Source organism: Cannabis sativa, chromosome 1, assembly GCF_029168945.1.
Source record: "Cannabis sativa cultivar Pink pepper isolate KNU-18-1 chromosome 1, ASM2916894v1, whole genome shotgun sequence".
NCBI classification, from domain to species: Eukaryota; Viridiplantae; Streptophyta; class Magnoliopsida; order Rosales; family Cannabaceae; genus Cannabis; species Cannabis sativa.
The window spans coordinates 49404639-49418404 of NC_083601.1; the positions used below are offsets into that span (position 1 = coordinate 49404639).

At 32.5% G+C, this 13766-nt stretch overlaps 1 protein-coding gene across 3 annotated transcripts; it reads right to left on the minus strand.

The window, feature by feature from the left end:
• Positions 1 to 4597: 4597 nt before the first annotated feature.
• LOC115706736 (patatin-like protein 6) lies at positions 4598 to 10876 on the minus strand. Of its 3 annotated transcripts, none has more exons than XR_009685719.1 (3): positions 9045 to 10800; positions 7113 to 7432; positions 4598 to 5317 (listed from the first exon to the last, which is right to left on the minus strand). XR_009685719.1 is itself a non-coding variant. In XM_030634459.2 (3 exons), exons 1-2 carry the CDS (start codon positions 10185 to 10187, stop codon positions 7163 to 7165), a joined length of 1413 nt encoding a protein of 470 aa, XP_030490319.2. In that variant the 5' UTR covers positions 10188 to 10876; the 3' UTR covers positions 4598 to 5317; positions 7119 to 7162. The 3 variants fall into 3 exon arrangements, 2 of the variants coding, with proteins under 2 accessions (XP_030490319.2, XP_060964450.1); XM_030634459.2 differs by having other exon boundaries at positions 7119 to 7432; positions 9045 to 10876; XM_061108467.1 differs by having other exon boundaries at positions 4598 to 6341; positions 7119 to 7432; positions 9045 to 10793.
• Positions 10877 to 13766: the final 2890 nt, after the last annotated feature.

The window sequence follows — 13766 nt, forward strand, 5'->3', positions numbered from 1 at the left end:
ACTTGGTATAGAGTGTTTTATGTAATGAAGAGTGCAATTCCTAATCTATAGTGGAGTCAGGAGGAATTATTAAGATAGAGAATTTACTCGGTAAATTCCAGAACTACTTATTAAAAGCTTGATTATATAGGCCCATGGTCCCCACAGTACTTGAGATAATATTGTCTTGTAGACTCAATTAATTGATTTTGTAAATCGATTAGAATTCTAAATAAGCCTATATCTTATTTATGAGTTTCATTAAACAAGGATAATTTTGAGAAGAAAAAGAAATTTTAGGATTTGTTTATTAATTAAGGGACTATGAAAGGTCTAATAAATAAATAAGTCAAATGACAATTTTATTTGATAATTGATTATAATTATTAAATAGATAAAATTGATATTTATAAAGTTAGAATGAAAAGTGTTATTTTTGAAAAGAAAGATAAGTTTTAATAAAATGATAAAATTAAACCCATGGGCATACCTATGTGTTTCGACCACAAGAGTTTAAATAAGGAATAATTACATAAGGCATCATTTTTTGTAAAATATTTATATTTTTACGTTCAAAGAATGTTTTTTTTTTTTATATATATATATATTTTTACGGTTTTCTAAAAAATAACACAAAAACAACATAAAATCAACAAGAAAACTATATAAAAGTAACATCAAAATAACAATAAAAAATAACATAGAGATAACAAAAAATCAACAACAAATTAACAAGATTACAACATAAAAAGACTGTATTTTCTGTAAATAAAATAAAAAAAAAACGTAAAAATGTTTAAAATTCCGTGAAACCGTATTTTTGTAATTTTTTTGTTGTTTTAATGTTTTTGTGAAATAATCCCTTTAAATAAAGCTATTTTTATCTTTTTTTTTTATTCTATTTTAAATTCTAAACCTAACCCTAAAGTTACAATATAAATCGAATATGATAGATTTTATTTTTTAAAATACTATTGACTCACTTTGTCATACCAATAGAAAATCAAAAAGAGCTTTCATATTTTTTGAATTCTCTTCTTCTTCTTAGAATTTTCGAACTTGAGTGATTGATTAATTGTCCACACATTTTAAGGCAATACTCAAGAAAGTGTAAAAAAATATGTAATCTTTTTGTTATTACCTAAAGGACAATTTAAGTTCAGGTGTTGATCATACTCTAAAATATAAAAGGTCAAAGTGTTCAAGAGATGAAATAGGTTTGTAAATACTTGAATTTATAACTGAATAATAATACACGCCAAGTCGTGAAGACAACAATTGAAAACAAGCAAAAGGAATTAAGGAAAGTTTCCAAAAATAGAATTCTTAAACTGTTGAATTATTCTATATTTTATGAATCTGATCATAAAAGATTATTTGTTTCCAAAACGAGATAAGATAATAAATCCCCTTTAAAGCACCTGAAATCAATATTGATTAGCTAAAAATACATATGTGATTTTATTTTATTGAATTAAAGCATTAATTCTTATTAAAATGAATATACCATATATATTATATAATCCAATTAATGATTAAGTAATAAATAATTCATATACACAATTGCAAATTAATTCCAGCTCATTATTTCAGGAAAGAAAAAATTTAATTTTTGAATATATACAAAAAATCAAATATTTATTTTATCTAAAATTAAATTGCCAATAAGCATTTTACATACACCACCTTGCACTTTCAAAAATGAGTTTTCATATGGAGGAATGGACTCAATCACCAAATTGGCTATAAAATCTGCCCACTAAGTACACAAATTAGATTCTTACCAAGAGCTAGAATCTCATCATGTCTAGTAAGAAATAAAACTTTTCCAAATTGACATAATAATAATAATAATAATAATAATAATAATAATAATAATAATAACAATAATAATAATAATAATAATAATAATAATAAACAATTCTTTTTGGAAAAGTTTAAAAGAGATCAAAGTGGAAATAGTGAGGTATGAATATGTAAACTAGTGTTCACTGAAATTATTATTTCCTTTATAAACTCCTCTAAGTTGTAAGTCAAATGCATTATTATATTAATCCCTAATAAATTTGCAACCATAATTAAGTTTGACACAAGAATTAAAAGCTCATAAGACAAATCGTTTTTCATGCTGTCATCTTCAACTAACATCCCACTAGCACAAGCTAGATAGAGAGCTAATTATTTGGTTTATCCATTTAAATATGCTTTATGATTTCCCCACCAATCATAACTGTTCATACTTATTTTACTCACAAATTATACATCATCAACTAATATATATCTCCTCCTCATCATAATTATGATATAATTATATGTGAGAAGTCTATCATCATTTATAATGAAGATATTTTGTTTAATTAATTTGATTTGTCATGAAGAATCGACAATCTTTGTTGATCTAATCCACATATACATAGGTATATAATAAAAAATAGAAAAATAATTATATAAATGCTCACATCTTTAGCTAAAAAGAAGAAACGTGTGAATAGAGATGAGATAAGGGAGACCTCAATGTAATATTGCTATTTGTATATTTTAGTGAGGCTCTAATTAAAATATTAATTAATGGAATTTGATACTTATTTAGTGTTATACACCATGATACTTTAGTACTTTATAGTAATATTGTTCAATATTTTTAATATGGAAGCTCTCATAAAAACCAAAAAATAAAATAAAAGGATAAATATTTACATATAATATATTCTAACAAAAAGTATTGCTTTTAGACGTACATTATGGTGCCCAAAACCACCCTTAAGTGTGTCCCCTATAAATATTGTACAATTTTTTTATAAGGCTAATTAAAATTTTTTCCCCTCGAACTTTGACATGTAACAAATCATACCCCCTGAACATTTTTAGCCGTTAAAAATTCCCCATGAACTATTGAGATTGTTAGATTTAAGGATTTTTGTCTAATTTTAGTAAAAAAATTCTAACATGGATGAAAGTTCAGGGGGCTCGATTTAGTACATATCAAAGTTTGAGGGACATGATTTGATAGATATCAAAGTTTGAGGAGCATGGTTTAGTACATAAACAATCACTGAAACAGTAAAATTGAATGAAATTAGACAAAGTTTTTAAATCTAACAATCTCAATAGTTCAGGGGAAATTTTTAACGGCTAAAAAAGTTCAAGAAACATGATTTGGTACATGTCAAAATTTAAGGGAAAAAATTCTTAATTAACCTTTTTATAATTATATTAAGATAAAGTAAATGAGAACAAATATAGAATTATACTAATAATCATATAATAATGTATATATGAATATGGTGATGTGAAGCACCATGAGTGCCCTTTAATACATATCTTTAATAAATTTAAAAGCTTACCTTATAGCTCCTTACCCTATGGCTCTTCACCATATAGGTATTAGGCAATGGTACTCTATGGGTATTTGGCCTATTGTGTATGCTACCGAGAAAAGTTTGAAATATGAAGAGAAATAGATTTTAATAGAAAAGCATCTTTAAGGGCAAACTCTAATACTTAAATTTATATATAGTGTAAAAATAACATCAAAAAAATATAATTTTAGCATTAATTTTTTTTTTTCTATTCTAATCACAATACTAAAATATACACTAAAAAAATATTATTTATTATTATATTATTTTATTAAACTATCTTATATTATATTTTTTTTAATAAAAACTTAATATTTTTATGATTTTTTTACGCATTTTTATAAAAAATAATATAAATTTTACCCTTAATATATGAGATAATTTTTATAAAATTTGAGTCAAATATAACATTAACAAATTTAGCTCATGTCAAAAGTTATTATATCATGTAAATTTTCCTATTATATAGCATCAATTGGAGATGGTCTAAAATACCAAAAATATAGATATCAACCTATGGGATACCAAACCTATTATAGTTTATACCTAGTAATGCCAACCTAATTTTTACTGGTTCAAATCCCTGTGACCACAATGCATGACTAAAGTTTGTATTAGTCCCATTAATTAAATTGGAGAGAACATATATATAACATATAACAATTAATAAAAAAGATGGCCCATTTAAAAAGAGAAAGAATGACAAAAGGTTGCAAGTTGCAACGAAGTGAAAAATAGTTTATTGGTATTTTAACACCTTCACAATTCATTTAATAAAGAACTCATTCAAGGGCTATACTTGAAATTCAAGTGAGAAATGGATATGAATCTCCATGTATTATTTGTTTGGGTTTATAGTCAAATGTTGTTATTTTCTCTTTTTGGTCCAAGGAAAAAGATTGTAAGAAAGAGAGAGCTCATGCGAAGATTATTCAAATAAATACAAAACCCTATGATGAAAGGCATAGCATGCTTGAAAGCAGAGTATCAAATAGCTGCTCTGGTCCCATACGCCATTGTTCAATGTTCATATTCTATTATTATTACTATCTTTCTTTTTAAAGTACTAAAATACACAAGAACCATTCAAGGAACATCCAACACTACTCACTAATCATTTGATAAAATATTAATTAAGGGCCCAATAAAAAGCTACATCCAATTCAAAAAAGGATCATCATATAAAATATACAATTAGAAAGAAAAAGGATTGAAATTCTATTGCTCTATATCTACTAAACAATCACGGGACCAAAAAGGAAGAGAAAAATGACAAAGCCAATTTCATATAATACATTTTCATAGTGCCCGAATACAAAGAATTATGCCAAATCTTTTTTTTTTTTTTTGCCTCCAATAACTAGTCCCTATAATGGGTCCACCAATCAATCTTAATCTCAGGAGATGTGGTCGGTTACTACAAAGAGAAACCCACTCTTAAAAGTTTAACATCTCTCTCCACTCTCCACCACTACAATCTATATTTGAGTAAAGGGGAAACTATACCAAACAAAAAAATAAAAAGGAAAAGAGGGAGAGTTTTGGTTAAGACCAGGGTGAAATTTTAAAAAAGAAGAATTGAAATCATTTGGGATTCTCCAAAAAAAAAAGGTAAAAAAGGTAAAGACTATGGGGAAGATAGAGAGTTTTCCCACCCAGAGCAACTAGTTTACACAACTGATCCATCCTTGTTTGACCTTGAAGTTGAAGGCTTTTATTAACACTCAGTTTTCTTTTCCTTGGCTTGTAGAAAGGTTGGTACAGAAGGCCACAATGCTTGTCCTCTGGCAGACAAAGTATCCCATTAAAGATCTTATATCTTTATTACACTTCTTGTCCTCTTCCCCCAATTCCCTCTTCTTCCACTAACAAAAGTAAAAGTTGCTATATAACCTTTTCCCCCCGACCCCTCACCTCCTCTTCCGTTTTTTCTTTTCTTTTTTCATTATATTTTACAAGTCTATGTCTTTCTTTTCCCCCTGCATTTCAGAAGAGAATTCTGTTAACGAAACCATTAGATTAACATATAACAACAATGTGCACTCACTTAAACAAAGGTCTATTAATAGAGGAGTTAAGGAAAGAACCAATGCAAAAATAATTTTGAAGAGTGAGCCTAGGTTTACACTTTCTCTTACTTCCAAAGAACATATCAGTTAATTCAGCAAAAGAAAAAAAAGAACATCAGTTTGAATTACTTTATTTTCAAATTGTTGTGTTGCCTTCTCTTTCCCTGTTGTTTTACCCCTTTTTTGTCTCTTAAAAGTTTTGGCAGTCAAAGAAAATAAAAAACAAGTTCAGTTGAGAAGGGTATTTTTTGCTGACTATTTTAAGACTAGTTGAACTTGAAGAATTTTTATTGGATTCTTCACCATTTATTGACCTGCAAATAAATGACACTACACTGCCCCAAGTATGTTATGTTAATTTAACTAGTTGAAATAGGGATTAACATTAAGTAAATTACAGTTAATCCACTGATATGAAACATGTTTGTCTCAGTACTTGGTTTACATATGAGATCTTAAAGCGTGTAAAACAGTGAAGAACCATTCATGTGGAGGGAGATGAAACAAGTGTTCACATGAATAAGGCTCACTTAGACACACATATAAGTGAGGAGAAGGGCATCTAAGTAATTTAACCAATATAAATGATCCCAATCCTGTTTTCCTAATTTGGGCATGACACAACCGACATTTATGATTTTGTAGGTCGAGAAAATAAGCTCAAACTTAATTTGGTCACAACATTTTCAAAAGAATCATAATCACAAGGGCAACACTTTTAATTTTTCCGGACTACGGAAATACCTTCACCAGAAACCACAATGATTTGGTTTTCAATAAAATGACCAAACCACCACCACCCCTGCCCCTCTATTTCATTTTTCTTTCTTTTCTTAATAATTATTATATGACCAATGTGCCCCTAGACTAAAACAAAAATTTGTCGGTAGGCCGACAACCGCTGGGCCATGATCCTTCATTTTTCTTTTCTTTTCTGTTAAACAAGAACAAACTGGTTGTTACCAAGGCGATAAGTATAACCTTCAAATCAATTGGAAAACGACAAGACCAGCCCACGGACTAACAGGAACTGAAAATTCTACTGCCTTCAAAAGATTCTATTCATAAAAATAAAGCTACCTAGTTTCAAAAAGCTTTAACATAATCTTACTTCCCTATGAAAAATTCATACAAAAAAATTAATTTTTAAGGTATTTAATGCTACGAAGTTGTACACAATTAGGTAGTTAATACCACTAAGCACATATTATTGTTTCATTAATATGAATGTACAATAATTGTACGGTAATCAAAGAGTAGTGGACCATATGCCAAAAGTCGAGTCTTTTCTTTCTTAGATATATGATTCTAGTTTGCATATTAATTTTTACTACTGGGGACACCGTTTATTGTTGGGGATAGATTAATAGGGTTTTAATTTCTAGTTCATGAAAATTTGCATTTGCTACAGTTTCTATAGTATTTTATTTTTTTAGTTTTAGAAAGTTTTATATATGGTTGAGAAAATCTTAAACATAACGCATAAAAAACGTATCTTTATAGAAAAATAAGTTAAGAAAAGTTAGGAACATGGTTAAACCATATTTTTATATATTAACTATAAAAAATCGATTATTTGAAAAGTTGGATTTTTAAACAGGCATTATACGAGACTTGAGCTCCAACAACTTATGTACACTTACTCCTACACATCAAGCTATCCTCAAGTGTTAATTTGAGCATTAACATAAATGAAAATACTAACCTTTACCTTTTTGTTGTTCTAAACTTTGTTGGTTGGTACGCTTTGTCTTTCTATGTTGCTTTGGGTGTAGCTTGTTTGAAAGCGACAGTGGGAGCTATTCTGCAACTCCTCCTCTGATGCTCCAACACTAGTTCCGCAGCAAACCAGTCCAGCTTCTCGAAATTGCTCTGTTCATCGATCCTCTTACCACCAAAAAGGACTGATTCAACATTCTTCTGTTTAAGCATCTCGTCTGCTAATCCAATCAGCATATTTACATTGCTAGGACGTGAGTCTGTATCAACGTTCGCCCCACACCGCCCCAAATTTGACCCGTTAGCCTAACAAAACCAAAGTCCATTGACACGGGAAAATCCCAAAATCTTGTTAATTCATTGTCCTAATATGAATTACCAATAAAGCACTTGAAAGGAACACCAAAAAGCGAAAAGCAACTAATAAAAAATGTGTTTTCATCAATATACAATTTCCTAGTCAACTTTCAATTAATGGACCCTGCAAACTAGGTCCCCTCAACTATAAAAGTAGTATTTGCATCAAACATAGAAAATGAATGTCACCACAGTAAACACTTGATTGGTTACGTTAAACTCAGTCACCATGATCATTTTGTGATTATGTGCTCACACAGAATGTGATTAGATGAAGATAAAAGATCAAATTAAGACCTGGAAAACCCAACTCTCCATATGGGAAAAGGCAAGAGCCTAATTTTACATGTGATACTTTGGGGGAAAAAAAGAAAGGCCTCAGCTTTGCTTCCGTTTCAGCACATAAAAGTTAGCTGTAACAATTTGCAATAATATGAGATAAATAGCTAACCTAACCGCTGAAAGCATTTTCCGAAGTAATCACTATCAATTATAAACATTTAGCAAGAGTGACCACCTTTAGTCAATATACACACCAGGACTCCAGCTATACATAACTACTTACTGCAAAATTGCAGGACCAGATACCATCCAACAACAATTAACACTTTTGGCAGATATGGTTAAAATTGTTACAATAAAGTAAAGACAATGATAAAAATGACATAGCATTATGACAAAACTGAATCAGGAAAATTTCAATGCTAATTGTTTTTCTTTCTTTTTTTTTCTGCAGGGTGAATTAAATCTGGGCAGGTCATCATTATAATTTATTCAATTGCAAGGGTGGGGAAGGATAAAAGGCCACGACAAGGTGCTAGATATGAGAAATTCACCATCCACTAAAATTTTGCAAAACAAAGGCAGAGACTTTAAAAAACACTTTTTCAAACAAAGTTAGGCGTAGTTGGTAAAGAACCACTAATCCTCAAATAGCTAAATAAACATTTGGGGAAAACAAACCAAAATTCTTTCTCGGTCCCAAAAACAAAAATTTATGAGTTTCAAAACCCAAACAAATCATCACCACGTGGAATCCAAACACGAACCGAAACACCACACAGACAAACACAGGTCCCCATTTTGTTTCCATTGGTCACAAAAGCACGATATTTATTTTTTAATTTTTTGAAAATATAAAAATAATTCTTGTGTTACTACCAGAACAGTCCTTGTTTCTCCATCTCACCCAACTACACCCGACATTTAATTGCATAAACACAAAACTCCGGCGCACGTTAGCCCATCCCCAACCCAATATCAATATCACCTTCAATTCTATCTAGTATTCTAATAGCTATTACACCATTGTCATGCATGGGAAAATCTAGTAAAAGACAAAATTCTTTGACCATTCCCAGCTGGCCATCTGTGTCTCATGCACCATAAACGGCAACAACATTTACAAGACCAATTAAACTTAAATGTATTTGCCATTTACTCCTCAAATTTCATCACTATTCCTTTTTTTTACTCTTGAAATCCAACAAATTCATTAATTTTCCAAATAAATTTTTAAAAAATCCTGATAAGAATAATTGAATCAAATGATTTGACTTACCTGAATTCGGACGTAGTTACTGCTCCGGGATTGACCGAAGGCCATGGAGACGGCCTGATCAACTAGGTCAGCGGAGCCGTCGCTAGCAATACGGGCAGTGGGACGTGCCCAATCCTTGGCCTTCCACTTTTTGACTTGATCGTTCTCGAAACTCACTTCCAAGAGCTGACCCGTTCCAATGGAAAGGACCAAGAGGTCCTCCACCCCACGCACGAACGGAAACTCCTGCTTGTTGTGCAGCACGTGCGTGATGGCCGCCGCCGTCGGGTTGCTCATTGCCAAGCCGCCGTCAACCGCCAAACACCTTGTTTGGCCGTCCACGGAACGCATTTGAACTGGGTCGAACCGACCAGGCTCGGCGGAAGTCGCTCGGCATACCTCCCAGAGCTGGAAGTCGAAGCTGTCAGTCTCCAGCGCGTCAGCGCGTGAGAACAGAAACGGCGCTGTACTTGACAAGTCGTAGCAAGGTATCAATACCGGCTTCAACGTGTCCTTCAGGGTTAGGCTCTTTCGACTTTTCTCGACGAAAATATCTTTCATTGATTTCTCTAACCCCGCGGTAGCCGAGCGAGTCGAACTGCAGCCGCCGCGTCTGATCATTCGACGCAGAAGTTTTCCACCAGTGGCGGAGCTCGACGAAGAAGAAGAAGTGTAGAATCTCTTTCCCTGTTCGGCCAAAAACCTCCAAGTATCATCGGCTTTGGATATTGGGCGGCTCTGGTCACTCGTAGCAAAGAGCATAGCCGTGAAAATTCCTCCAACACCAGCCCCCGCTGCCACGTCGAAGTAGTCAGCGATTCTAGCGTCTGGATTCCCCGATTTAGCCTTGAGCGCGTGCTCTAAGTATGCCAATGCTTTCCCGGACAGAATCCCTCTCATACCTCCGCCATCGATGCTGAGTATGCAGATTTTTCCCCTCTGGTTCTTGATTGCCGAGACGCCATTATCAGCGCCAAGACTCGACACAGCTTCAAGTTTGGGGTCATCAATGGCGGTAACTGCGGGAGCGATCTGCTTGGGAACCCATAGCTTCTGATCATCGTAACCAAAGAGAAACTTGCTCTCCAAAATCGAAAAGATCTCGTAGCTAAGCTTATCAGTATCAATACTAGGTTCATGCATTTCTGATAGATTCGTAGCCATTTCCCCCCAAATTCTTCCCTATAAATGAACGGGTTTCAACAATTTTCACAAACCAATTTTTCCGTCCGGACAAATGGCTTCTAATCTTCGAGAAAAACAAATACACATGTAATCGGAAGTTCAATCAAGTAGAAGCAGTTACCTTGTATTTCACGCCCCTATTTGTACCCAAATAAAAAAAAAATTACAAAATGAAAAACCCAATGTTCAAACTTTGAAAATAAACTCAGATAAGATAAGGATTGAATTAAAAAGCTTTGCAGAATCTCCAACCCAAAATTTAATAGCAATCATTGCTCAAGGCCTCAAACTAAAGGAAGCAACAAGAGAAACGCCTAATAAAACTCTCACAATACAGGTTTTTCTCGTTTCCAAAAACCCAGTTGAAAAAAGGCAATCAAAAGCCCAATTTGCCAAATAGTCCCTTTGCTGTATGCTGTTGCTCTGGTTTTTAACAGAGTAAAAACCCACCAAAGAGGAAAATGAAAACCTTTCTCAAGCCAAGGAAGCGGCGCCAAAATCCCAAAACAACAAGCCAAATGAGTATTAAGAAAGAAAGAAAGAAAAACAGGACGACCAGGCAAATATCACAGAGGTTTCAGAGTATGTCTGTCTTATATATATAGCCTTTTTCAACTATAAAACACCTCAAACCGATTTTTTTCACTCATTAATTTTTTTTTAAAAATACACTAATGGCATGTTTACTAATAAGTAATGGGAATTAATAGTAAGGTAATCATTCCCTTACATTTGTTTACTTGCATTATTAAAATTAGGAAAAGGAGAAGTTGATTAAATAAGGGAGAAAAGAAAGGGAGAACTTCTCCCACCAATTTTGTAAGGAATGCCATTAAGGGTAATGGATTTTTATTATTTTTATTTTATTTTTTAATATTAAATATATAATAACAATTTTGTCCTTTAAAATATGTCTTGCAAAATAACTACCATATAATATAGTTTAACTCAAAAGGGCAATTTAGTCAATTTAAGCATTCCGATTACGTTTCCTAATAAAGTAAACAAGATAAATCACAACTATTCCATTTCTAAAAAATTTTAGTAAACAACATATTACAAATATTGATTCCGATTATTTTTCATTTATTCCGTTACATTTCTCCATTAATTTATTCTGATTCTGATTACTGTATAGTAAACGTGCCATAAATACATTTAGATGGGTTAAAAATAAAATAAGTGTCTTACCGTCAACTTTCTGTTATAATTTTTTAGTCAAATTCTTTTTACAGCGATGTAAAATTTCAAATTATTTACAATGTCGAAAATATTTGAAGTTTTTTAACACTTTGACAAACTTGAATATCAGGAACTATATTTTCAGTACAGTAAAATATTTGGAATTTTTTATAAATTTACAGTAATAATACTGACGAATATAACTATGAAAAAAATTTAAATAAAAATATTTTAATATGTGATTTCGTACATGAAGATTAACTAAGAGATTATAACTGTAGGTTACAAAAATGTGCACACATGTATTGACATTTTTCAAAAAAATGCTTTAGTGCAATTAAACCGTTTTCATAGATAATTATTTGGTTAAAACATCACCGACGGTTGAGACTGGTCATTTTTTCGGTTCTTTTTAGATCAAACGGTCAGGAATTGCCCGCGCGATGTTTGCCCGCAATCAACGGTCAAAATTACCAAGAAGTGAAAAACTGGAAATTGTTTTTTTTATATATATAATTATATTTCTTTTTTGTTCGCGCGCTAGTCGTTAACGCGTGGGACCCTCTTATTGGGCAACGCTCATAGGTGAAAGAACTGGGGACGCACTACTACGGAGGTGTAGTCCGGAGGATTGAGAAAGTTTTGGACGAATTTACCCTTTTATTAGAATAGAGTTTCGGATTATATGGTGGGGCCAATTCAGGTCATCGAAATTGTGATACGTGCTGACTGGTATTTCGTGGGTCAAATTGAACAGTGGGGTTTATCGATTGGGCCTGTGGGCCATGCTTTTGACCAACCATCTAAAATGTAAACTGTTAATTATATAATTATACAGGTAATTAACGTTATAATTCTGTTGGAAAATAAAAAGGATAACATGATTAGAGTCAAACACACGCCCACGGGCTTCGCCGTTCATCGTGGTTAATTTGAACAGTAGAAGATTTTTTTCATTTATTTTGGGAAATTTACATCGTATACTAATTTTTGTCATTTTTTTACAAAAATACTGAAATTTGGGTTAACTTTTACAAAAATATTGTCACACGGAATTTTTTTTAAAAATACTGTGTTTTTATAAAACACCAGTAAAACACAAAGCAATATAACTCAAAACAACAGTAAAACACCAGTGAAACTTAACACAGTATACTGCAGTATGAAACTTATAAAAAAACACAATAAAAAAGTAAAAAATACCACCTGGCAGTATTTTTGTAAAAAATTGACAAAAGTTACTATACCATGTAAATTTCCCTAATAAGAAAGCAAGGCCCATGAAAGCCCATTAATGAAGTAATCAATCTCGTTGGGCCAAGAACTATGCATCAAACTCCACAAAGAAAACTTGGTTCAACTAATGAACGTTAAAGAGGCGAGGAATACTTTTTTTTTGGGGTATCAATTAATAAAAAATATTCTTATATTATATTTTATTAAAATATAGTGAGTTACTTAATATATTTTTACCCTCTACTTAAATCTAGCATATAATTTATATTAGCCTAAGCAATATATATAATAGAGACATTATCTATGAAAATGGGTATATGTAATTCAGTCGTGACTAAATTTAGGCTCTTTTATTATTATTATTATTTAATTAATTAATTGAAAGGAAAAAACTTAAGTTTCCTATTCTTTACTAAACCTTTAGCTATAAATAGAGTTACAAGAGAGATTTTTTTACATTTTGGGCTCATTTGGTATACCATATAAAGATCGTATTGTATTAAATAGTAAATTACACTATATTTGGATAGAGCAATGTATTGTATTAATTATTTCGACCAAAATTTTTAGTACAATGTATGTTGTATTATTTAATACATAACAAATGGTCCGTATTAGCTTGTATTATAATATTTACAAAGGATTTGGGGTCGACACCAATTTCCGGATCGGACCCGGACCCGAACCCAAACCCAAACTCCCGAACCCAGACCTGGACCCAAACCCAAACTCCCAAACCCAGACCCGGACCCAAACACGGATCCAGACCCAGACACAGATCCAGACCCAAACTCAAACCCAAATCTAGACCCGGACTTGAACTTGGTCCCAGACCCACGACCTGGACCCCAAACCCCAGACCTCGGACCCCAAACTTGGACATTAGACTCATAGGACTCGGAAGACTCGGACCCAGACTCGAACCTGAACCTTGGACCCAAACCCGGACCTGCGACCTGGACTCGAGACTTGGGACTCGAACCCGAGACCACGGACCCCGATCCTAGATCTGGACCCCAAACCCGGACCCAAACTCGAACCCGGGACTCGTACCTAAAACTAGACCCAAACCTGGACTCGGACGTAGGACCCATACCCGGACCTAGACACAGACTCGGGACTCAAACCGGACCCGAACTC